Source organism: Lonchura striata, chromosome Z, assembly GCF_046129695.1.
Source record: "Lonchura striata isolate bLonStr1 chromosome Z, bLonStr1.mat, whole genome shotgun sequence".
Classification (NCBI taxonomy): domain Eukaryota; kingdom Metazoa; phylum Chordata; class Aves; order Passeriformes; family Estrildidae; genus Lonchura; species Lonchura striata.
The window spans coordinates 14,591,101-14,617,154 of NC_134642.1; the positions used below are offsets into that span (position 1 = coordinate 14,591,101).

The 26,054-nt window shown below is 39.3% G+C and overlaps 1 protein-coding gene across 7 annotated transcripts in view; it reads right to left on the minus strand.

Annotated features, from left to right (window-relative positions):
* Nucleotides 1-26,054, minus strand: part of ARHGEF28 (Rho guanine nucleotide exchange factor 28) — an 84,187-nt gene that overhangs the window by 57,235 nt on the left and 898 nt on the right. For 4 of the 7 annotated variants that reach the window (XM_021531778.2, XM_021531777.2, XM_077790077.1 and 1 more), the window contains exon 1: nucleotides 5,036-5,432. The exons of 1 other annotated variant lie outside the window; for it this stretch is intronic. In XM_021531778.2, coding sequence (XP_021387453.2) covers nucleotides 5,036-5,120 — 85 coding nt within the window. In that variant the 5' untranslated portion in view covers nucleotides 5,121-5,432. Of the gene's footprint in view, nucleotides 1-5,035; nucleotides 5,433-19,781; nucleotides 20,058-20,584; nucleotides 20,732-26,054 lie in introns of those variants that run through there. 2 more of the 7 variants (XM_077790076.1, XM_077790075.1) reach the window with 2 other exon arrangements.

Here is a 26,054-nt window from a genome sequence, read left to right on the forward strand (position 1 = left end):
TACCCAGTTCCAGAAAGGTCTAGAAAAATGGACTGTACATGATAACTCATTTGTGTAGAAAGCAAGAAACTTAGCTCCTGGCTGTGAAAAAAATTATGTAAATAAACATACTCCTCCAAAGCTGAACTGTACATGAGCCCCAGGACTCTGGACACCCCACTAGTTGGATTGACACTGAAGCCAGGACTGGTGATCCCCTTTTCTTTCTCTCTCCTCCTCTTTAATACATTTCCCTTTCTCTCGCTTCCCTTTCAACCCATCTCTTTACACCCAAAACCCACAGCTGTGTGCCCTATAGGAGGACATCAGGAACTGCCTTATAACAATTTCCATACCATGTTGTAATCTACTACTAAAATTGTATAAGCTTTTGCGGGCTATCTGACTTCTGCCATTCATTTTGACCATGAGGATCTATGAGCATTTTGGGTGATTTCTCCCCCTTCAGGGTGGGATGTCACATGGGGTCTTCACAATCACTTAGTGGACTGCAACATGCCAAGCCAGAAAGAACCCAAATCCCCCTTCTAATAACATGATACTTCTTTTAATTTCTGTACAAGAGTAAAAAACTAAGTAACAAATTCTGGAGAAAGATGCTGCAAGTACAAACTATAGCACAATATGCTACCTGCAGTATCTTCAGTCTGTAAACCCTTATTAATTATCTGCGTTAAATTCCATATGTTTTCCTGGAGATGCACCAGTTAACCTGTGGTTAAATGTGAGATGGCTAAATATTCATTGGCATTTTAAATGGTAACAAATTGTTTCTGGCTTCATAGAATTATAGAATTATGTATATTAGAAAAAAACTTTGCGATCATTGAGTGCGATGGAGCTATGACCCCACTGTACCTCTTTACTCCCACTCTATCCCCTTGCCCCCTCAATTTCAAAATGTGAAGGAATGACAACATCAAACTAACCTTGCAACATGAAAAGTTTAAAGCCTTGCTGAATGTGGGGGAGAGCAATATTAATTACACATTTACTGTACTAGTAACTTATTTCCACCAGAAAGGCCCACATAGTTTAAAAAGTGACAAAGTCATTGCAAATGTCCAAATCATACACTGCACTCCTACAGCTTCACTAACAGCCTCTTTGTACATGTGCTCTTGATCTTACAGGGACCATCAGTAGACCTTTCCCTCCAGGTGAACATGGCAGCAGGCAACAGCTCAGTGTACTAGGCACCAGCAGTATTATGCAGCAAGGCTGCACTTGCCTAAAAGATTAAGAGTATCAACAAAACTCATTTTCAAATAAAATGCCTAAAAAATCTCCCCTGTGCATTCAAAATTGCAAAATTTTGCAAAAGATGCAAAAATTCAGTAAAAGACAGCAGTGCCAGAGCAAACTGGCAAAGGTGTCCCCAGAAGAGTTTAGGTTCTGTATGGCATTGGAAATGGAATTCAAGATGCTTGTTAAAGTAAAAATGACATGAATAGAACAGAGGAGAATTACCTTTGCTACTGAAGCAACATAGCAAGCACAGCTCAACAAGCTAATCCTTCTGCCAGAACTGAACACCCACTGGCTCTATACTGTGATCACAGATAAAGAATAAAGACATGCCTTCTTTAGAAGACCCTGTGGCTCTCCGCCATCCCCCTGATAAACAGTCAAGACAGATGTATGTGTTATTTGGTGTCATGCTGGGAAGAATAATCTCCAAACATGGGTAAAATAAAAGACCTTGATCAAAGACTAACTAGACACAAGTTCTCCACATCTTCTCTAATATTTTAGAGTAATACCACAAGATCTGAGTATTTTGCCATCCACAAAGCTTATACAAATACTATTACTTTAAAAATACACATTACCATCATAGCAGTAATTAAAACCACGTTTTACGTTGGTGAAGGAAAATATATAGCCTTGAATGGCCTGTGTCAGAAAATAGCAAGAACATAACACTGATTTTTTTTTTCCACAAAAATCAAAACTTAACTAGTTTCATGGGAGAACACACAGCAAAAAAGTAGATAAATACATCAACATGACCAAGCCAAGAGCAAGGAAAGAAATTACAGCTTACGATGAATAGTTTTCAGACAGTTCATCACATTTACCCCCAGCAATCTGAGCAGGGGTTAATGTATAATTGGAAGTCAGTGAAAAATACAGACAGCTAAGTGCATGGGTCATGCAGGACTGCAGATATACTGCTCTAAAAACAAGTCACATGAATTTTAAGAAAGAAGTTCCTAGTATGAGTCCAACTGAAACAACATGCATATCTATAGACATGAATCATACAGTTTCAAGGGGAGAACTGCACCCTTAACTGAGGTTTCTTAGGCCTTCATTCAGACAGCACTTCTCCTGACAGCAGAATTAAGCAAGTACTTGAGAATAAGCCTACATGGAGGGTAAATTAGGTAGGCTTTGAAGTGCTATTGTCGTAGAAGGACATTTAACTGTCTTAAATCTACAAAGTGGAAACTAAAGCACTGTGTTACACTAAACAAGAGGGATTAGGCATATACATGCTGTAAAATAATGCCAACATGTTCAAGATGTAGTCCTAAATGAGCCAATAAGAATAAAATCACTTGTCAATCTGACTTTGGTCTTGGTCACCTAAATGTGACTGGTAAGAAAGCATCGGTTTTCAACGTGAAATTCACAGTTCTGACTCCCTCCCTGAAGAAGGCACCTAACCTACTACACAAATGAATATACCAACAGAAATAAGTTGGTGTCTCATTTTATAAAACAGTATACAAAACAAACAAACAAACAAAACCACCAAAAACACAAAAACACCACTTAACATTTTCCCATGATATGGGATGTTTGGCTTCACTTCACACCTCTGCATGAGTGGACTCAGTGTGTAACTCCCACCTCCCAGTGCAGCAGGACAGACTAATCAGAGACAGATATTTCAGCACCCCTGAAAGTTTTTAAAGCTCACAAAAAGGCTGAGAGAATCACTGTCTCTGAGCAGGTAGGACTGTGCAGAGTAAGGACTATGGCTGGTGGCAATTTCACATAAAATAACAAAATACATTCATTTGGTGTCTTGCAACAAGGAAAATATCCTAGATCCTCTCCCCAGTCAAATCACTAAGACAGAGTCATGATCACATTTTCTGTATAGCCTAAATAACCTTTAAATATTCCATGGCCAGCAGCTTCCATACAGGGGACAATCTGCAATGCATGTCCCAAAGGAGAGAAGTCTGCACTTGGCTCCTGGCAGACTCCAGGAGTTCAGGGGAAGGGCAAGGGCTGCACACAGAGTCTGAAAGGAGCAGCAATGAAACTCTGGGCCTTAAAATGTGAAAACACTGGTGTACATGGTGGGGAGTGGTGTGTGATAACTTTGACTCTCCATTCCAAAGAGTGAAACAGTCTGCACAGCTCCCTGGCATCCCAAGAGAAGCAGCCCTAGGTCAGGATACCAGAGGGGAAGGGTAGCAGTTGAAATTTCATGGTCCAGAACAGCTGGAACACCCAGCACAGAAACATGATTTGTGAAGTGCCTGGAAGAACCCTGCACTGTTTCCTGCCAGGCACTGCAAGTCTCTTGTTCACTGAGACCTGAGCCCCTGTAGGAATGAAATACAGCCACGAGCTAGGTGCCCCACACCTGCATGCCAGGATCAACTGGTCATGTTCAAACACTTGCAGAAAAAAAACATAGATCACGGGCTTAGGTCATGAACCTGTTCTCCCCTTGCACAGGCACTTCTCCCACCACATCAACACACAGAATTTCAATCGGCCAAGCACAAATGAACCCTTGAACTTTACCACTGAATTATGCACAGGTACCCAAAAGCACCTTCTTCCTCCAACAACCCCACCAGCACCCAGCAAGGTCAGCTGTGTGTACAAGCCACATATTACTAAAATGGTTGGAAAATAAGGTGCAATGCTGTAACATACAAACATCACATCTGAATCAAGTGCTTTAAAAAAGACCTGTCTAAACAAAAGTGAATGAAGGATAAGTGCACAGCTGCAGCATTTACAGATAAAATGAGTCCTCCTTTGAGATGGAGTAAACACATACTGCAAAACTTGCAACTCATTTCATCTCTGCAAATTGCATGTGTGTTCATGCACACTGCAGAAACTCCTGTGCAGTTGAGAAATACTGGATTTTCTCATGAAAAGAAAGAAAAAGTTGAAGAAAAAAAAAAGTTGCACATTAAAACATGCATTCTGTACACATTTTCCACTCTAAACTGGGTCTCAGTCTATGTAAAAATTATTTTCTTGGCTTACTGTATTTAATGATACTGATGCATCTCCAATTTGTTTTTTCCCTTTCTGAAACACAAAAAAACCCTCCCAATTCTGCGAAAGGAAGCAGAAATCATATTTTTTTTTCCATTCTTTGTCTTTATTCTTTTCCTTTTATATGTAGTAAAATTTTTTCTTTAGTCATTAAAACTTCCAGTCATAGTTCTTCCTTACATATACTTGCCAGTCACTGTCTTTCAGCCTCCTTAAACCCCCCCTTTCTCATACTGACAGCATTTATAATCCCTACCTCCACAAAGAAGGATAATGTCTAAGTGTGCAAAGAAAGCAAATGATCCATTTCATTTTTCTCTTCATTCTGGTATGATTTTTCTCAAAATTAAAAAAAAAAAAAAATCCAGAAACCTGTTAGCTGTTGAGGCATAACTGAATTACCAAATTCTCCCTAAATGAAAATAACTGCAACCAGCAGAACTTCTTCAGCTGCTGCCATTCCATGGGTGTCAGAGTTGTTCAGTGAGAGCTATACATACATCAAGAAGGAAAAACAAAAGGCTTGAGAGAGTAAAGAAATAAAAACAATTGTAAAGAACAGTACATTATCTGGTGAAAAAAATACTTTCTTTTTGCTTAAAGAATTCCAACTCCATTATCTAAAAAGTCATAAAAAACACTGAGATGGACTTTTGATAGAAAGAAAATCTACCTCACACAAGCTGTTTATAGAGTGACCTTCACAGAAGCCGAAAATGAAAAGGAGGCAGAGCTGTAAAGTAAGAGTTATTTAAAAGAAAATAGCTTTTTCTACCTGGTTTGGATGCCCTTCTTCGAATCCTCATTTTAGGTAAGGAAGGCCAAGAGTAATTAAAAGGTGAATCAGAGTCTGAGTCCATTTTTGTACTAAATCAATAGAGAGCAAATTCCCAAAGTTTCACTTTGTTTTTCTCAATAGCAAGTCAAGCCTAAGAGTAATGTGGAATAAACGAATGGACGAAGAGGGATCAAATTGCCCACTAAACACAGGGGAGGGAGAAGCTGTAAATGTTTGGTCTCTTCAGGCATCCAGGCATGTAGACAGATCAGGCTGCAAATATTAAAGCAGAAGGAAGAGGGCTGAAGTATGAGAGCTTCGAGCTGAGCTGCTGCATCGTGGTCCAGAGCTATTTGAAAGGTCGCTGTGTGCCAATGAATCATTAACTCACCTTTCCATTTTGATGCAAATGAAAACAATAGGAGCTGGGTAAGGAATGAGAAAATAGTTCTCAAAAGCAAATAAACTATTGCAAAGCTTTGTTCCCGTGTTAAAACAAAGGGGATTAGAAGATCTCAAATTAAAGTCAGGTAAAATGCTGGAACTAAGGAAGTCAAAGATGAACACCAAGCTATGAGGACTAATCAATCTTCTGGGCTCTATATCACTCCAGAGCAATACCCCTTCTCTCAGCATTTATAATTTTGGCAGACCTTGGGATGTTGCAGCTGGAAAAGCAGTGATAACTCACTCAATATCTGTTACTCCCATCTTTCTATCCCAAATGAGCTTAAAGCTTAAGTGTCATGAAGAAAGATTACACTGTCATTAGAGAAGCATTTTTCCAATAATATTTAGTCTGCACAGTAATTTCTTCTTCACACAGTCACCAAGTTAGACAGTGAATCATCAGGATTTTGTAGAGCTGGCACCTTTACAGCTCTGGTCTAACCTCACTGCAATGCACAATACAGCTAGTGACTAATTTACAACAAATCTTCCATTCTTATACAGTCTCCCTGAACAACTCATAGGCAATTAGTATTCAGTAGGAGCTCATTATCCCTTCCCCCAACATCTTTACGCTACACAAACTACATTTTTTTTTTCCAGGCAGGCTTATATGTGGCTATACAAGAGCTAATACAAAAATAACATGTCCACTGTTTCTTAACTAACTCCAGCAAACATTTCTTTTAGTTACCCCACAATGTATGTGGTTTTGTATTCCACATAAAGGAGGAGAGGGAATGTGGATCAGCTTAAATGTCAGGTTTTGGAAGATGATGACATTTGAGCTTGTTAACATTCCTTACTTCACTTCAATTATTTTTCAGGCTGCTAGGGTCTGCAGCGCCACTTCTGTATTATGTTTCAAGTGATTCTTTGATCCACATTTCAGTCAGAGATAACAATGTATTTGTTGAAGGAAATAATGCAATTCAAATGCAAATTTAATTCAAAACCCATTAGAAAAATATTCATCATATTTTCAGAGATAAAATAATTATACAAGTCCTTCATAAAGTGCACAAATTACATAAAACACAGTTGAAACACATCATTGTTCTGCCCTTCCCTTAACTGATGTTCTGCCAGCTTTGTTAGGCCTGAAAAGAATAATTCACCCCAGACACTGGAAGCCTTAGACTTTCACTTTAAATATTAGACACTCACAGAGACTTTTTTTGATTTATATGTATAATTAACAGCCCTCGGGAATAACAACAGACAATGGAAAATTCAGGGAGGATATAAATCCATAGTTTAAGCATCCACTTAAAAATATCTCCACTCCTTGGAATGTCAGGCTCAAATTGCACTGATAAATCTCATGGGCATACAGAAACACAGGCACTGATGTACTCCTTCCCACCTGCACACTACCCAGGGCACTTGCCTGCCTCCCAGCATGGCCATGGTTTGAGAAATGGATAGGACAGAGCATATCAAGGAAAGCTTGATACCTTCCCAAATACTCCAACAGGAATTTCCCCTCTACACAGTAATTTTCCCTACACAAGTGTGCTGTCTGGCTCACTGGATATATTTAATGCCAACCATAATTAAAATTTTCATTTCAGACATGCACAAATGGCAGTGCTCCATGGACAAAGGGCAGCTTAAATGTAGAGAGCTGTTGTAAAATTGCTCACCTTTCAATTTCAGCAATTATTCCCTTGTTCTATTTTATGAGAAATAGTAACATTTGCTTACTTCTATTATACCTCAATTTATGAATATTTTCTGCAAATTTGGCTTTTTTTTCACTTATAGATTTATCTAAAAGAACTTATTCTCATTGGTCTTTCTGGACTTCTGTTTAGTTCAGGGAGGGATAACTAGAGCTGAACAAAACACTCACCATGAGGAAATGAAGCCAATGTATTTAATGGAATTAAAATATTTTACATGCCGAGACATTTACTTTCCTGAATGACCTCTGTACCCTACATAAATGTTTGCACTGACTGCTCAGTTATTGCCTGTCCTCCCTTCCTTAAACAAGCCACGTTCATTTAACATTCTAACAAAAATGAGTAATTAAGATTGTTACATAATTTTTCAACAGCAACCCTATTACATAATTCTCAGAGAATCCAGCAACTAAATTTCTGCAGTGATAAACCCTGATTATGCACTCCTGCTGTTTATAATCTCTTTTTTATCCAAGTTCTTAGGCTTTTCACCTGCAAACTGCAACCTCTCCTGAATAGGATCTTGGCACAGGAATTTGTCAATCCCAGTCTCAAAGTGCAGATAAATTATCAACCTTAACCCCTACTTTTGAAGGGTTAATTGAATATCACTCACATTACTTGCTCTGTTTGGGCCTTGTGAAAGGCTTCTTTTTTCTTATTTGTAAAACTCCTTTATGCAGCCATGAAAGATGTCATGCTGTTCTTTGCCACAAAGAAGGGCTTTGCCCTACATTCTTTGACTAAGAATATTTTGTTTTTTGCACTTCGTAGGGTGATCCAACCCACTTTTCACCTGCCACTCCTTCCTTCCAAAGTAGTGGCATTTGCAGGCAGCTACTGCAGACATCTAGCTGCTTATGAGATAAAAGGTGCTTTTAGCTGGAAAACATTAACCTCTTATTTCACTGACAAAATATTTTTCATTATATATACCAAGGTACAGATGGGAAGATAAAGAACAACTGTGGGGGTTTATGTGTATTATCTAGGGCTAACACTTTTGATAAATAATGTAATGCCTCAAATTTTTTCAACCAGTGCTTACCTAAATACATTTATAAAATCTAAATGTTTTTCAGAGATAGTAGAGTGTATTGTCTATTTGTCAGACCATTCCTGTGGTTCATGGCAAGACAGAAGGAAGCTAGGGAATGTCACCACATCTGCAGACTCCATGCAAGGGCGCTGTTGCCTCCCTGCACACGCAGTTAACAGCAGTACGGTACCGAGTGGGTGGGCTGCCTCTCCCAAACACTGCTAAACTACAGCTGGCAGTTCTCTCTCTCAGGCAGAGCAGAAGGGGACAACCCTGAGCCACCACCCCCTCCCCAGATGGAGAAGGGACATATACAGGATGGAAAATGTGGTTAACAACCACAAACAGAGATGCAGAGAGTCACTTTTAGACACCAGTAGAATGAGAGCCACCTGAACAAAAGCTCTGCCAAAAACACCCTGCTCACTTTGCTCTGGGACAAGTCCCTCCTGGTATCAGCAATTAAATTGATTTCCCCCAGCTTGATTCTGTCCCAGTCCCAGCAGAGCCTGCAATCCTTTCCCAAAGCACGTCAAAGCATCTGACTAAATAAAATGGTGTAGAAAGGGTTAAGTGATGAACTTCACCACTGGTCTCTGTGATCCACAGGCACATGCTTCCCTACCTTCTTCACTCCACTGTTCCTACTGACTAGAGCATATCTTCCCACAGAGAGGATCAGGCAATGCACCTACACAAACTATCTGCTCTACCCCATATTACACTTAAAAAGAATCAGCAAATATGAATTAAAGACAACTAAAAGGAAAACATTACCAACTAGATTCTGGCACCAAGCAACCTCCAGCTGTAACACTTTATTTGCCCACAACAATGATGCAATGGCTATGCAGACTGTGCCTGTCAACATCTTCACAGGTCTTGAGAGATAGCTTGTCACAAACATTAATTTTACCATTTCTCTTCTCTAGTAAAGACCAGGGTCTTTCTTACGGAAATCTCTACAGGAATAGTTAGAAAAGCTTTGCCACATCACTATTCTCTTCCTCTCCCTTTCCCAAATCACTGATGAACAAATCACTAAAGAAACAAGGGACCAAGCCCAGATCTTTGAGATCTTAGTTGATAACCTCCTTCACCTGTTCTTATGATCCTCCTTATTGCTAAATTTCTGATAGGAGATTCAGGCGTTTTGTTTAAGGAACTGGCCCATTATTTTCTTATTTTGCAAGCAGAGATCTCCCACAAGTAACACAGAGGTTTGGGATTTTAACTGTTCAGCAGTGGATTTCAGATGGTCCAGGCAGGCAGTCTCTGTCCATCATCACTACCCAATGTTATGGCGGTATTTGGTGGATTTCATCCCCTTCTCCAGCACCCTGTGGCAACCCACCCACACTGCATCACTCAGAGGGGATCAGAGGTGGGAAGGGCAGGGGAAGGGAGAACACAGAGTTTCTTGCACTGCATGCTTTCCTTGCAAAGAGAATCACAGAAACCCAGGATGGGTCGGGTTGGGAGGGATCACAATGGTCACCTGGTCCAGACCCCCTGCTCAGGCAGAGTCATTCCAGAGCATGTGGCACAGGATTGAGCACAGATAGTTCTCCAGTATCTGCAGTGAGGGAGACTCCACACCCTCTGGGCAATCTGTTAAAGTGCACAGTCACCCACACAGTAAAATCCTTCCTCAAATTCAGGTAGAACTTCCTGTGAATCAGTTTCTGCCCACTGCCTCTTGTCCTAGTGCCTGTCACCACTGAAAAGAGCCTGGTCCACCCTCTTGACACCTACCCTTTCATAATTTATACACATTAATGAATATGCCTGTTTTCCATGCTTCCAACCCTGATGATGCCACAGGTTTCAACAGGGTGGAGGATCATAACCATTCAGCATCACAGAGCCTTTTCCTCCCACTACAAGTTTAAAGCAGCAGAATTTGCTCTCCCAGAAAAGCATAGTCCTGGGTGACTTAGGTATCAAAGCTAGCCACATTCTGACATGAGATTAAATGGCCCTGACCACCAGCCCACAAACCTCATGCTCTGTTCTTCACTCTTCCATTCAAACAGCTGAACTCACCCACATTTGGGACCTCTCTTACTGTAACAACTTGATCTTCTGTAGATCTTGTGTAGATAGATAACATAAATAATAATGAAAAATTTAAGATAACAATACAGTATTAGAAATTTGGGTCAGTTTCTCATTTACTTATTTGTGCAATTTTTGGACCCTAGCCTGGAAAGGAACACAGAACAGCTGCTGTCTTCACAGACACTTTGTTGAGAGCAGCAGAGCACCCTATCCATCTCCAAAACCACTGTTCTAAGACACACAGCAAGTTTACTGAAACACTCTGCAGTCATGGCAGGCTGCAGAAAAAGCAGAGGCAGTTTGTGTGCATTGCTTTCTGGATTGTTTTAAGCTGGACTTCCAGTCCAAGAGTTTTCATGCTTAATTGCATTTACTTTCAAATGGATCTTCTTATCATTCCTAGACAAGGCATATGGAATCACTGTGTTCAGTAAATCATCCAGATTGAGAGAAGATCATGCAGATACATTTTTAATTGTAATGTGAATTACTAAATTAATTGTTAAGGCTACCTTTTTAATGCTTTCTTTGAAAGCGGAATGACAACTACACTTAGAAAAAGAATAACATATAACAAGAATAACACTGTTAAAAATTATAAAAATATGATGTTTGTGATATTCAATGAATGATGCATTTGCTTACAAAGAGGTCTTAGCCATAGGCACCTCTTTTGAAAAGCAGCTGTTTGTAAGCAGTGGTACTTTAGGCTTATTTCTTTGATAAACTAAAAAGCAGTGTACCTTCACAAATTTAAAAGAAACAGCTTTGCACAAACTGTACTAGTACTCCAAGATCCTTGGAAAACACTGACCAGACTGAGATAGAGAAGGGCTCAATATTTTTACAAAACTTAGGCACATGACCTGTGCCTAATACTGACTCAGCATAGTCCTAAAAAACCCATGGGCACAGACACTGCATCATCTTGTGTTCTGTGTCAAACTCTTCATATTGTCCACTTCACTCATGCACTGTTAGGATTTCTCAGCATTCCTCCAGCCCAGGCCTTTCTGATGTCTGCTTCATGACTGATGTCAGGTATTTACTTTTTTTTACCCTTTTTATAAAACACCAAGGTCAGCCTAGGGCAGCAAGCAAGCTCAGTTCAGGATAAGAAGCTCATTAATATTACTTTCACATGGCAGCGGTCAGTATGCCCTGACTCTTGAAACAGCCAGTAAGCAAAACACATACAGAGATAATTTGCCTAAAAGATCTCCTTGTCCAGTATCTATTCAGATCAAAAGACTAGCTGGGAAACACAGAACAAATGTGGGTGGAAAGCTTGTCACTTTTTTGTTCAGTAACCTGATGAAAAGCCTCCTGGTGAAAATAAGATATTATTTGCAACAGCATGATGACTAAGGGATTAGCCTTCCTTGTTTCAGCTCCATGGAGGCCTGTGAGAGCAGGAACAGGGAGCATATGAAAGCAAACCAAAGTTTGACTTGGACCTCACTTTACTGAAGTTGTGCCAATGACTTGATTATTGAGTCTACACTCACACTGGCAGACTGTGATGCCAAAAAGTTCACCAAAGACCCACTTCACTGAAATCCAATTTTCTGTGTTTCAGGGAAGACTTCAAGAGAAGGCTGTCTCTTGAGGAGGAAGAGAGCTGAGAAATGTTTTCTTGCGTGCACTCTCAAGACTACAGCTGTTTACTTCACAATAGATTTTTGGGCTAAATTTCACATTTACAGAGTAACTTGACATTAGATACATCCTAGATTGCTCATTTATGTTAGCATGAAATGTAACTGGGCAGAAGACAGACCAAAAAATAAAGTAATTTAAACATCAATTTTTAAAAAGTGCCTTTATGGAGGGTTATTTTGTTGAGCAAATTTGTTTGGGATTTTAGGCAGAGGAATAGAACAAATTGTGGGAAGCCAGAAACCATATGTTTGTAGCTTGTTGATTTTTCTTTATTTCTTTCTCCCTTTTGAGGTTAACTTGAACTATAATGCCGCAGGAGATCAAGAGTGGAGGAAACTCCAAGCAATAAGAACAATCTCATTTCAATGGCTAATGCTGCTCCTTCCAGATTTCTCACTAGTTTTTTAATTAAACATTTTATTAATTATCATTTATTAAATATAAATTGAACATTTTCCCAGAAAAATGTGACTTCCTGTATCTTCTGCAGCTCTTAATTATTCTGCAGTTTTCAATACTGCATTGTTTATAGACACTCTAAAAAAATGTGAATATTTTTATTTACTGAAATAAGTTATTATTGTGTTTAAATATTGTTTAAAGGTTGTTGCTAGCAGTACCAAGGTATATCTCTAGTGCAAAGAGCCATGCAAAGATTTTGCAAAGTGAAAGAAGCAGCGCAAAGATATCAAAGCTGCAGCCCAAAATCCCAGAGTGCAAGTGTCACTATTGCAAGCTGCAGTGGGTAACTGTGCAATTTTCTCCAGTTGTTGTTTCTCTCTGCAACTTTCAAATCATCTACCTTTAGACTAAAAATTAAGGGTTTTAAATCTTCCTTTACCACAAACTGAACTTCCTTGTCACAACCCGTCTGAGTATTTTCATATCCCAAATCATCCAAGTACTGTAGTGCCTCTTTATCACCATGCTCTCTACAGTCCTCTTTCTTTCAGGAAAAAATGAGTTGCAAGAAAAGATAAGTGATATGCCCGAAGTCTTATATGTTAAGGAGAGAAACTGAAGCAGGTCCTGGACTGGAAATGCTATTCTGGATCACTCCACCTCTCTCAAAGCATACATAAAGCAAAGATAGGATGGAAAGCTGCTAGAAGAATATAAAAATTACCACAAACAGAAAAGATCTGCACAGCCTGAATCAGAGGATTCCTGTAACTATCTCAAATAGGCAACACTTAACACACTGATTTTCACTCTTACCTATCAGAAACCATAAAATTATTTCATATAGTTCCAATGTCAAAACAGGCATACTTGACTCCAAACAGTTACAAATACAAATATTCTGCCCTAAAAATCCCAGGGAAAAAAAAAAAAAAAAGGAACAAAAGATAAAAAAATATTTTTACAGAAACTAGAATTCCAGACAGCAGGACCATGATTTTTTCTATCTTGAAAGAAAAAAAAATACCACTTTTAAGTTTTACCCACCATGGGAAGAAATCTAATCAAAGAAAAGAACAAAACAGCAACACTGAAACCAGATTTTTCTTCATATTTCAGTACAGGCCTACCGGTATTTAGAAAAGATCATTATGGTAATTACATTCTGTTCCTTAAACTGATCTGTGGTTAAATGGGGAATTCTCTAGAATCATGAAAATTAAAGGGCAGACTCTACTAAAAATATTTTGTAGATGCCTGGTCACACAGTGAACTGCCAAAAAATTGGCATCACTAATTTTATCTCTGGCAAAACTTGGTTTCCAGGAGTTTTTTACCACTGGCAGAGCAAAGAGAATAGAAGAGGTAGATACCACTATGTTGCTGGCAATGTAAAGAGGAGATCATGGAAATTATTTTGAAAAATTATCATCATGATTCCTTCCTGAAGTTTAGGGTGGGGGGGGGGGGGGGGGAACTGTAGTTTCTTGGAAGAAAAACTGTGTGCTTGGGTCACTTTTCTTAATGGAAAAGAGAAACTTTTGCAGCTTTATAAATGGCCCTGTGATCATCATCTTTCCCAACCAGCTATGAAGAACAGGAAGGAACTATAAATGTGTAAAAACCCATGCCCTGCTCACACTGTTACATGCCCAGCAGTAAGAGCATACAGCTGTCACCTCCTATACTCTTTCCAAAATGTACAGGGCTGCTGATTCTGAGGATGACAATGCCTGGCAATAAGACACATGCATAATACTGAAAGGGGAATTTTTTTGTTGTTGTTGTTGCTTTCAATTTTATTCTTTTATTCATTTATCCCAACTGATACTGGTTTTCACTCAATATTTCCAGCATGTTTACCTTAAATGAAAAAAAGAAAAAGTTCATGGGAGGCAGGAGGAGGTGGTTTGGTTGGTTTGTATTGCATTTTATTTATTTTGTAAACATAAAACAAATCTCTAACAATTTCCAAAGGACACAGAAAGAGGGTAAAGAACACCAGCAGGTGTGACTAGCACTGGAGTGTCTCCTTACAATCTCCTGTTAAGCATGGTCTAGCATCCTGTTGTGCCCTTCTCCTATTTCTTAAATACTGCAAATCCAAAATCATCATTTTCTTGGCTTCTTATTGGCCCGTCACACTCCCTGGACTGATATTCCTGGGATTCTTCAGAGATCCCGGAAGATGAGAAACATTTAGCACAAAACAAAAATTGAACTACAATTCTCAAAGCCAAACTACAAGACCCACTACTAGACCTGGTGCCTAAGGCAGCCAGATCCCAATCCAAAGATGAAGAAAACAGGGAGCAAGGAGAGCTGGTGCCCTTTTAGCATCCTACCAAATGTTGAAAGCACTTCTGCAAAGGCACTTTCCAAACTTTGTAAGGGCTGGGGCATGGACTTGCTACTGGCCATACTGTGGGCTGTCCTTGCCCGTCGCACGGTTGTGCACTCAAGTTGGCCAAAACACTCATCACATAGACAATCAATGGGATTTTGGCATTGACCTCAGCAGGGCCTGAAAGGCCTCCAGTGAGCACTGTGTATGAGATCTGATGGGGCTGAATTGCAGGCTAGGGAATGAGTGGGCAGTTGGGTGTGCAGTAAAAAGTGGAAGTGGGGAGGGATGTAGAAGGATGGACATAGAGTTTGGTGGGAAAGACATAATGACCAACATGCTTGAAAGGGATGCCTAAGGAAGAACACCGACATCAGGAACAGGAGAGATGTAGGGATGTGCCCCCTGTTGATGGAGTGAACAAATTACCCTTTGTCTCCTTAAAAAGGACAAAAACCCAGAAGCTTCTCTCCTCAATTTGTTTAAAAGACACCTCATAGGACCTTGGAGACTTAATCTGAAACTTAAGGAGAACCAATTGGACAGAAGCCAAAAAGTCCTGCCTGAGCAATTCATGAGAAAAAGAAGAGACCAAAAGAAGTAAATCGCTTTTGTGAAGTGTTTTAGCAGGAGCAAGAACCTCTTGCACTGGCTTGGTTTTCCTCTGTAAAGAGCTTTGTTATTTTGCCTTTTATTAAAACTTTTCCGTTTCCAACACTGTCACAGAAGCCATCCTGCTACTTTTATGTCGTCTGAGGTAGCTGAGCTATCTCGGGTATGGTACTTATCTCTGAGAGCTTATGAGACCTGGCTGGAAGAGATAAGTATCAGAGAGCCCTTCCAGTAGCCACTGCTACTTCAAAGGTCCCTTCCAAAGAAAACCATTCCATGACAACATTGATTTTTTGTGGAGATTTCTAAAGCAAGAACCACGTAGGAAAAGAAGCGAGAAACAGAAGTAGGAGACTTTGTACCCCCATTCTCACTCTCACAAGTACTCTTTGATTTGCACATCCAGCTACTAGTGAGATTCCAGAGTTTGCTTTTTTCTATTCATTCTTTTTATTCAATCCCCTTTAGCTGTTTCCCTCTCCCCCACTGACAACTATTTGAATTTCTCTTCTTATCCCCCACTGTGTGCTTTTCCTGCCAAAACCACTGTCATTTAACAGCACTGTCAAGCAAACTTTTTTTTTTTTAGAATAGTTTAAAACAATTCAGGGTAAGAAAACCATGATATTTAGCAATATGGTTAAATGAGTCAGGTTAGAACATATGCTGATTTTTACATTCAAATAAACCAGTAAACACAGCTTCGGTAAACTTAAAAATTTCTGGCTGTCACCAAAGTCCATGTCCATCCTTCTACATCCCTCCCCACTTCCACTTTTTACTGCACACCCAACTGCCCACTCATTCCCTAGCCTGCAATTCAGCCCCATCAGATCTCATACACAGTGCTCACTGGAGGCCTTTCAGGCCCTGCTGAGGTCAATGCCAAAATCCCATTGATTGTCTCTGTGATGAGTGTTTTGGACAGCTTGAGTGCACAACCGTGCGACGGGCAAGGACAGCCCACAGTATGGCCAGCAGCAAGTCCATGTCCCAGTCCTTAAATAGGGCAGTCAGACTCTCAGTTACAGAGACTTCTAAAATGAGTAGAACTGATTTTATTGCAGTTTTTCCACAAACAAGTCAATTTCTTAAACATACTCTAAAGTAATTAAGATATAGGGGGCAACAGAGGGTTGGTTCTTTCTCATATAGGTGTTACAACAAGGAATGCTTTTTAGTTTAATACAAGATTATCTTGTGCTCAGGACACTCTTCAAATACGTACACATGTGAACACATATATGTATATCTACACATTATAATTTTACTTTACATGAAAATAAGATGCCTAAGAAAATTTATTTAAATCAAATTTTAAGCGCCTAAAACTTGTCCAAATCATATGCAAATTCACCACTCTTTTTACCCTCTTAGCTCCTCTAAAAATCTGCACTACTACTCCTAATAGTAAGAACCATGGCCAAAATCACTTGCTTGATGCTCCAAGAGGACTCAGGATCTGATACATCTGCCCAACAAGAATCAGAGAATGAGCACATCTGAAGTCAGAGGACCTGGCTTCTGTTTCAGCTGTCACAAGCAATTCTGTGCGACTGATGCCTTTAGAAGGAAAAAGAACTTCAGGAATAAGAAAAAGAAATATCAGCTATCATTTCAGGGTAGAGAACTTCTACTTTGTCACCTTCTAAATTATTTTGTGTTCTGTCCAGATGGTATAACTGGAACAAAGACCAGAGCAAATGTGGCTTTCATATTAACAAACCATAATCACTCCCCAGTGGCTCCACACACTCCTACACTAAGATACAGTCCAATACTTTGGTCTTGCTTGACAAAACAGATTTGAACACATGGGCACTAACATCCCATAAACCTTGCATTTCTGAGCAAGGCAATAGAGAATAGTGTCCTATTCTCAAAAGCACCAAAGTTAGAATGACTGTGAATATTAGGGGTTTTGCTACTAGTCCCAGTTCCCTTATTGGTGCTCTCATATCCCCCATATGGGACAGTGAGAAAATCATCATCAAATAGTTGAAGTACAGGCATTTGGCATAACAGTAACTAAAACAATAGATAACTAGATGCTGATTTAGTGAGAGGCAATAAAATAATCTGCCAGCTTCTTATCTTAGAACCGTCTCTGAGTTTATATCAGCTCATTTCCCTCTAACGTATATCCCCTATATGCATGCAAATCTATCCCCTTCCTTTCTGCACAAACAAAGTGAATCTTCACTTTGCAGCACCAAAATCTGCACACAGAATGCCTCCATTTGGGCTGCTCTTTCTGTCTCAGCACTGGACCACAGGGCAGTGATGTCAGATTGGCAGTCTCTGCCTGGCACAGCAGCTCCCACTTCCACAGCTTAGTTACTATTGTATTTTCCAACTTGCTGTGCTTTCCACAAGTCCATGTTTGCATATTGCTCTTGTAGCTTTCCACAATGCTTGAAAACACCCTTCCAGTGAAGTTCCAATCTCCAAATGTGCTGATAAATATTCAATCTAGCATAGTTGGCTATATTACCCTATCAGGCCCACAACTCACTGTGTCATTTAAATATTTCTACAGACTTCATTTCATCCTCAGTCACATATATGACTTCAGTCACATATGTTTGTTCTATCAGATATTATTTTCAAGGTACAACACCTAACACATTACTGAAAATCTATGAAACTTACATTAAATGTGAAAATTTACATTACTGAAAAGTCTTGATATCACAGTACTGTGGGATACACCATCTATGTATGCTACAGAAAAAAGAGGTTCCCTCCTTGACATAGATACAACTGGCTGATCTTTCAGCAAGTTACTCTGCAATGTCAATTACTTTCACCTCTTTTAAATAAACTGTCTTGTGTGTAACTGACATGACACTACCTATCAGCAGCTTTTGGGAAGTAAAAAATTTTAATTCTTTCTTATGGCCTACAAGAAAAAATCTTCATTTCCTTTAGAAGGAACCCCAGAGTCTCCCAAAGGCTAGAAACAAAAAAGTTGAGCTATATTTCTGAAGATAAATACTGTACTGTATTTATGCTTAGTTGCAAATTGTGCTATAGGCTTTCAGAATTCAGTTCAAACACTATCAAGCAGCAGCCACTTCACTTTAGCCATTCTCATAAGTGCAACTGATATGGCATGCTACTTGCATATGCAAATGAACCCTAAGGACACAAATCCTAAGCATAATCAAAGAAGAGACCAAATCATATCTTACTTCCCGTGCAAATTTCAATTTTCAGCCTCTTACAAAGTATAATTGTGCTCAGACAAGCCAATATACAGTGTTATGGAGAAAACAGGTATATTTTCTAAGATTGGAAATATTTCTAATGCCTGAGCTATTCACACCTGAAGAAATGTCACAGCTCAGTTCATTCATTATAGATTCATTATAGCCTTTCTGCTAGATCAAAACAAGAGACAATCAGTATGGGACCAGAATCTTTTCCCCGCAGCAAGACTCATAAGCTGCAACAATATGCTCCAACATACACTTTCAGTATCGATTTCAAAATATGTGCATACTGCAGATTTAATTCTGAGATGTCACAGATTACATCACCAACATGTGAGCTCCAAACAAATGGTCAATCTTCCTCATAGCTGGCAATAAAATTTTAAAAACCCAAGCAACCAAACAAAAAAAGCCTAAATAGGTCACCGCACTTATAAAAATTACCTAACATGTCAGCTCAGCAATATTCCACTACATTCAAATGTTATTAAAAGAACCCAAAACAAACAGTAGTCACTTGGTATTGATACCACTTTTACCAGATTTACCTGGTTTGACCAGATTTTTTTTCTCTCAATCTAAATTACTATTTTAGCTTCATATCCACTGAGGTACTAATCAAGCTCCTGTTTTAAAGTTGTTTAAGAAATACCAAGATAAAGATTTTGCAGTTTTGTAAACATAAATAAAAAGCAGAATATAAGACTAGAGATCAGATACAACTGACAGAAATAGAGTTGTAATGGCACTTCTCACATATTTTGGTCTCTCCCAAAAGCTGTTTATATACCTCCAAGTAGATGACAGTTGGAACTTGCAGTGGTTTTTATTTTTTCATCAAGCATTATTCCCACTTACATCCTGTTAAGGACTCACAGTCACCAGCAAGGTCACCCTCAGAGACTAACTCCTCAGATGTAATGAACCATGCTGTCTCAAGGATGAAACTTATGCTAGATGTAAATCTGGTGCTGGCCCCAAACTGGCAGCTGCAAGCTCCCTAAAGGCACTAAGCTTCACCATAAAGACAAGAGCTTTCTGGTCCAAAAGCAGAACTCGCTTCTGCAACCAGCATTCCAACCCACAACTACATAACAGGTTCTTTCAAATAATTATAATCAACACACATAACTACTCCTGCAGCATAGAAATAGCAGGAAGTGTTGCCTGGCAGGCTAGAATTTATTTCTTAGCTCAGATAGGCATGCAGAGGTTTCTGCTTCTCAGCCTAAATAAAGCTTCGCTGTTAGTAAAAGGAGAAATCTGTTACCTTCATATCATCCTGGGACAACTCATCAGAAGCCAAGCTCACAGGACCCGCAAGAGCAAAGACTGCTGCCTTTAATAACAAGGAAATTCAGCCTGGTCTGCTTTGGTTTCTGCTGCTGGTCTCTCCTTTTTCAGATAGGAAAGGGACACAAGAAGCAGGCAGGCAAGCAGAACAATGGACATGGGCAGCCCATGCATCTCCCCGCAGCAGCGATCCCGTGGGCAGCATTCAAGCTGGATGCACAACAAGTGCTATGTTATTGTCACAGTTACATTTGGGCTGATTAACCCCCACACACTCAGAAAATCAACAGCTCAAGGACTGTGCCTCAACACCAATGCCACAGAGCAGCTGAACTCCACTTTTCTTCTGCAAGCATGTCGTGCATCTTCTAAAATTAGACTTTGCATTTTTAACCCAAGAAGTAAATTCACTTCATTGTTGCTCTTTTTTGTTTGTTTGTTTGTTTGGGTTTTGGCTTATATTTTTCTTTCAAGAAATGTGGAGAAGGACACAGTAACGCCAAAAAAAAAAAACCACACCAAAAAAACCACCTCCCACGCTTTTCAAGTTTTGCCCAAATGCAGCCTGAAGGACTACTGTGAAACAGAAAAGAAGAGTAACTTGGATACAGGTATGTAAATTAACACAGGCATCATTCATGCTTCCAGGAACATTACTGTTTAGCAAACATATTTTAAAATTAAAATAAACTGAAATTATATCGTCAGGGTCATCATGGTAAGTATGCTTCATTTTATATTGAATCTTTCAACTCTAGGTTCATATCTCCGCTCACATACCCTCTTCATTTCTGCAGCTCCAGCAAACAGTTAAACTCAGTGTGCTTCAGCTGGCAGCACAGGATGCCTTCAGGTATGTGGAGTCTGGGGACTTTTACTGGCATTGAATGAAGTATACACTCAAGGTTTTAAAAAGAAGAGTTTTATCAATACGTCTTGAGAAAAACAATTCAAAGACAGCTGCCCTTTACCTAAATCACACAATCTGACCAGAAGGTTTCTTGGACACGAAAATCTGTGATGCAATTACGTGCCCATTGCAACCTGTCGTCCCTAACCTCAGCAGGAGGTCCCTAACCCTGGACACTGGCAGGAGTTAGGATTGACTGCTGATCAGTACCACAGTCATTCATTTTAAATTAATCCACCCTCTTTAGTTAACCTCCTGCAGCACTCACATATATTTCTCTCCTTGCATTCTAATACAGCACAACCACAGAGCACAAAATCCCTGTGCTGTCAAACTAAACAAACCACCATTCAGCTAGTGGGAACAGACTATTTCTTCTGTAACTACAAGTTCACAGACACATACTTTATAGCTTCCAGGAGAAGATTTTTTTTCAGTATTGACATGCACTTGGCATTATTATTATTCAGTTCCACAATTATCAGAAATAAAAAGCCATTTTCTCTAGACAATATCTACTGTAGCAATAATTGGCTTATCTTCCAGGTAATAGTATTCAGTCAACCCATGGGCACAGAATTACAAAGTCAGAAAAGAGAAAACACAAACTATAAAATTAGCCAAAATACCGCCTATTTCATTTTTTGTTCTGCATCCTGTCAGGATAATGTATCCCTCCATATATTTGAATATAAGTTGCTATGGGAGATGAAACTAGCAGCATCAGCTTACACTGACCCACTGCTTTTATATGATGGCATTTCACAAGAAATGGAGGAGGCTGGCTATATCAGCCTCCTCTTGTTAACAGCTCAGGGCTTCTGATAGCATTGGGTTTTAAAGGCCTGTGGATCTTGACTTTAGGAGTGAGTAGCTTATAATTCTTAGAATGGCAGCAGTTTTAAAATCTGAGGGAGATACTTTCATGATGTGTATGCCAAAATAAAGTTCTGAACTTAGCAGACACATTATGAAGGAGTTCTGTGCATGCAACTCAGAACATAGTAAAAAAGCACAATCATTTCATATATAATTTTTGCTTCAAGCGGCAACAATTTTAACTCAATCGTGAACAAATTTCTTTTGATCCCCTGAATGCTGGCAAATGGAAATTATAAGATAAGCCACTAGTCACCAGTAACCACTAGTCACCAGTAACTCAGTGATTTCTCAGTTTTTTGACTTGGCAGTTAGAAAACAGTCTTCCTTACAGAAATACAGTAACTGATTAAATATTAAAATATCAGAAGATGAAAAAGCTTTGTTGACTAACACCATATAAACAGTAGTTATAGACATCTCATGTATCAAGTAGATATCACAGAACATAGAACATGCAACATGTTTACTACAATCTGTGTTGGTCCTGAATACTTAAAAAATGTGACATGCTTTTCCAGGTGTTGAAATGAAATTAATTTGAAAAAAAAAAAAAAAAAAACATATGCAAAGTAACTCTGATGCATGAAGGCACAAAAGTATACAGCTTCTATTGAAAACACATATAGCGAGCTCTGCCTATGCCAAATATCTCTGCTGCTTATCAGAATCAAAAATGAGAGTGGATGTTCTGAACCAGAGACTCTCATGCTCTCTCTCTCTGGGCTATGAATACCCACTGATATTTGCATTCTGCTTGTGCAAGTCAGACCAGGTTAAAGCTGCTTTTTGTGAAAAATATGAAAGTAATCATCACCTACAAGTCACACTGGCCAAGTGACTGCCACATATAGTGCTACCAGTGAAGGCCATTCACTTTTTATCCCCAGGGAGCAGCATAAAAACCACCCGGATCAGAGTACAGTACTCTGGTGAACCCTCAGAGTAAATGCACTGTATCACCAAGGTCATTCACAAAACCTGTATAATAAATTCTCATTTGCACTTATAATTAGATATATGTGGCTTGAAACTGCTAACAGCTGCTTATTATTTCTCTGCAAACTTAACTCCTAATGGCAGAATATTTGTTGCCTGAAGATGGACAGAAAAGCTGGGTATAAACCTTTTTTTTTCAGCACTACTAATGGCAGTATACACATTTAAATTCATGACTGTTTCCCTATTCTACCCATTCACTTGAAGTTACTAGCTGATGCCCCTCAAACTAGTCCCCATCCTTTCCCTGCATCAGGTCCTGGTCCTGGTCCTGTCAGCAGTTCATTCAGGTGCTCAGATTTCTGCTGCCCTCAAGTAAGGTTATCTCTAGCAGACACTGAAGAGCAAGACTGAGCCTCTCACAGAGGTCTAAGTTTTCAGCTTGTTGCTTTATCCAAACATAAAATGCCAGCCACATAAACAAATGAACAACCGATAAAAACTTCTAACTCATTCATAAGAATCACATTAAAAAGTCCCCAAGTCTCATACTTCTGATGCTGAAGAATGATACTTTTTTGTACTTTTCTCTTCAGCTCTAAGACATGCTCACTCTGAGGTACACAGGGAGGTATTTTGGTAATGAAAGCGCATTCTCACCTGCAAGCGCAGTCCCACAATCCTTGCAGAGGGTAACCCCTCATCAAAATAGTGAAGAGCTAACAGAAACAAATGAGGATTTTGCCATTAAGAAGTTTAGGCTGGGTCCCAGAACTATCCATATAAATCATTACTCTGCTCCTACATTTATTAACATATTAGGCTTTACAGGAATTTGCAGTAGAGTTCATTCAGTTAAACACTGCCCTCTCCTGGAACCACCTGACATCTTTCTAGCTCTTAAAATGGAATCAGTTAAGGCTTTTCCAGTCATTATAAATATAATAATATTTTGTGAACAGTTTCAGTCTGACAGTGGAAAACCAGTGCTCTGTAGGGACTATCATGATTTACAAAACTCTTGTAATGTATGACTTAGCTATTCCACTGTTCTCTACAAATAGTCTCTAAAACCATATGAAACATGATCTTTCTGAATAAATAATCTGTGCCAACTTTCTAGAACTTTGAAAGATTGCAACATTATGGAATAAAAACACTGTACCTTCTACAGAGTGTCCTGTACTGCAGGGTATTTTTGGACCTTCCACTGTCTCAGCTTTATTTGAATTAATACTCTATTAAAAAAAATCAAAATTACAGTAACTGTATTTGATGCCCATGACATTTATCTGAAAACTCAAGAACAATATCAAAGAACTGAAAAACACTTACCTTATGAGCAATATAAAATGACTGAAATTCCACAAGGAATATTTTATTGGCTACCTTCCAGAGGAAACTGACAACAATCCCTCAAGAGAAAAACCAATAAAATATTTTTAACTACAAAGAGAAATCACCTCCTGCTTACAATACATGAAAGTTCTAGAGGAACAGATTTACAATTTGCACTTCACTTCTTACAACCTTCTTCTCTATGAGGAAAGCAGCACAACAGCTTTGCACAACAGTTCTGCTCAGAATTCTAGTTTACATTAAAAACATCCCTGCAAAGCAAGCAATTTTTATCTATAAGTAATACAAGGAGAATAAACTAGGACTAAACACTAACTACACAATAGACACAATCTGGAAGCCAGGAGACACTCCACTCCCAATGTGTGTAGCCCCTGGTCAGGCTGTTCCCTCACTCAGATACACACCAACTACATCACTCCTACTCAAAAGGAATAGGGGGCTGGGATATAGTCTCTTATTTTAGAAATTATTCTCAGAAATTAAAAACAAAGAGAGAGGGAGAAAGAATGGATTCTTTTGTGTCCTTTCATCTACTACTCTGTTTGCTTCTAGTCTTTCCCTCTAGTAGACTGCTTGTGCATTTGCCAACTACCATGAGCTGCAAACAGAGAAAAGACACAGTAACCTGAACACAAAAGAAAAAGCCAGGGATGACCATGGGCTGAATCCTACAGCCAAACTAATTTGAAAGCCATGAAGCCCCACCTCAATGGGCAAATTGCATTTTTCTCTGCTAATCCCTTGCTGTGCTAGGCAGTTTCTCACCTGAACAGCTGTCAGGCAGAAAAAGCTTGCCCTTTCTGGTTTCTTTCATTATTCTGACACATTTCAAATGTGTCCATCAGTCCCCAGATCTCCCTTCCTCTCATAGAGGATGTCTGACCTGCACTGGCTGTGCTGCCTGCACATGGATCACCCTCTCCTGCTGTCTAGGTCTCTAGACCATTGTGCACTGGAGGTGTACAATGAACCAACCACATCATCCCACTGGCAGGCACCCCTACCATACAGCAGTCTCTGCCCCAAGAAGGTCACACAGAATTTAAGCAATTCCACATTTTTTTCAGCAATTTCAACTATCTCCCTCATCTCTGTTGCCTAGAGTGGCCACAGAGTTTCCACTTTTTGAACTGCTGAATGAAGGCATGGCTCCCATACAGGTGACTTTAGCTTACTGGCAGCTTGTTTTAACTTTTCCATTAGGCTTCTAAGGAATTGAACAGGAACTAAAAGAACCAACACAGCAGAGAGTGAAGAATATACTTCGGAAAGATTCATGCTTTTCTTGCATGAATAGATGTGCTGCTGTCTGAGGCAATCACCTCACACAAATCCAACACTACATGCCACCATAACTGAGACAAAATGCTCTTTCTTCAGTTCATGACTCTCTGACTCAAGTATAAGGTGGTAATGTGGTCATTATTATAGAGTCTCAAGACACGCAGCCTTGGTCTGCTGTAGATTAAATTAATACTCCAGGACAGCAGTAAATCTACCTCTATTTTAAAAAGACCATGTACTGTGAAATCTCTAATTCCTACCAAAAATCTATAATTGCCTCCCAATGCTTTGGATACAACTGAAGAGCTCAAAATTCTTGTTTGCAACAGAAGTAAAACTAATTTTACCTTTCCTTTTGGACATAATACATAGTCTCAACACAACATCTTGCGTATAAGAAATAAACTAAACTAAATGTGATCTTCCCAGTTATTCTGGTCTATTCCTGCTTGATTGAAAGTGCTGCATCACTGATGCTGAGCAAGAGGGGAATAAGGTCCCCACAACAGAACCTAGACTGCTGCAACTAGAGGAATGGCAGAAGGGGAACTAACAAATCCAGGACAGTTTGCTTTTTCCTGAAAATACCAAATGCAGAATTTTCTAGCTTTTCAGAGTCTTTGTCTTTGAGAATACCTAACATGCCACACTTTCTTTTCCCATTTCAAAGACTGAATGAAAAACAAGGACTTTGTGAGTGCAAGAAAAAGGCAATCATGTACAATGCATTCTTGATTGTAGATTTGGTTTTCGTTGAGTTCACTCTGGTTAATGGAAAAGCCATACACAAATTGCAGGGATTCTGCAAGCTACAGAGAGTAACATTTTTGTATTGAAACAAATCAAAATCTCAAGAATGTAGTTACATAAGATTAT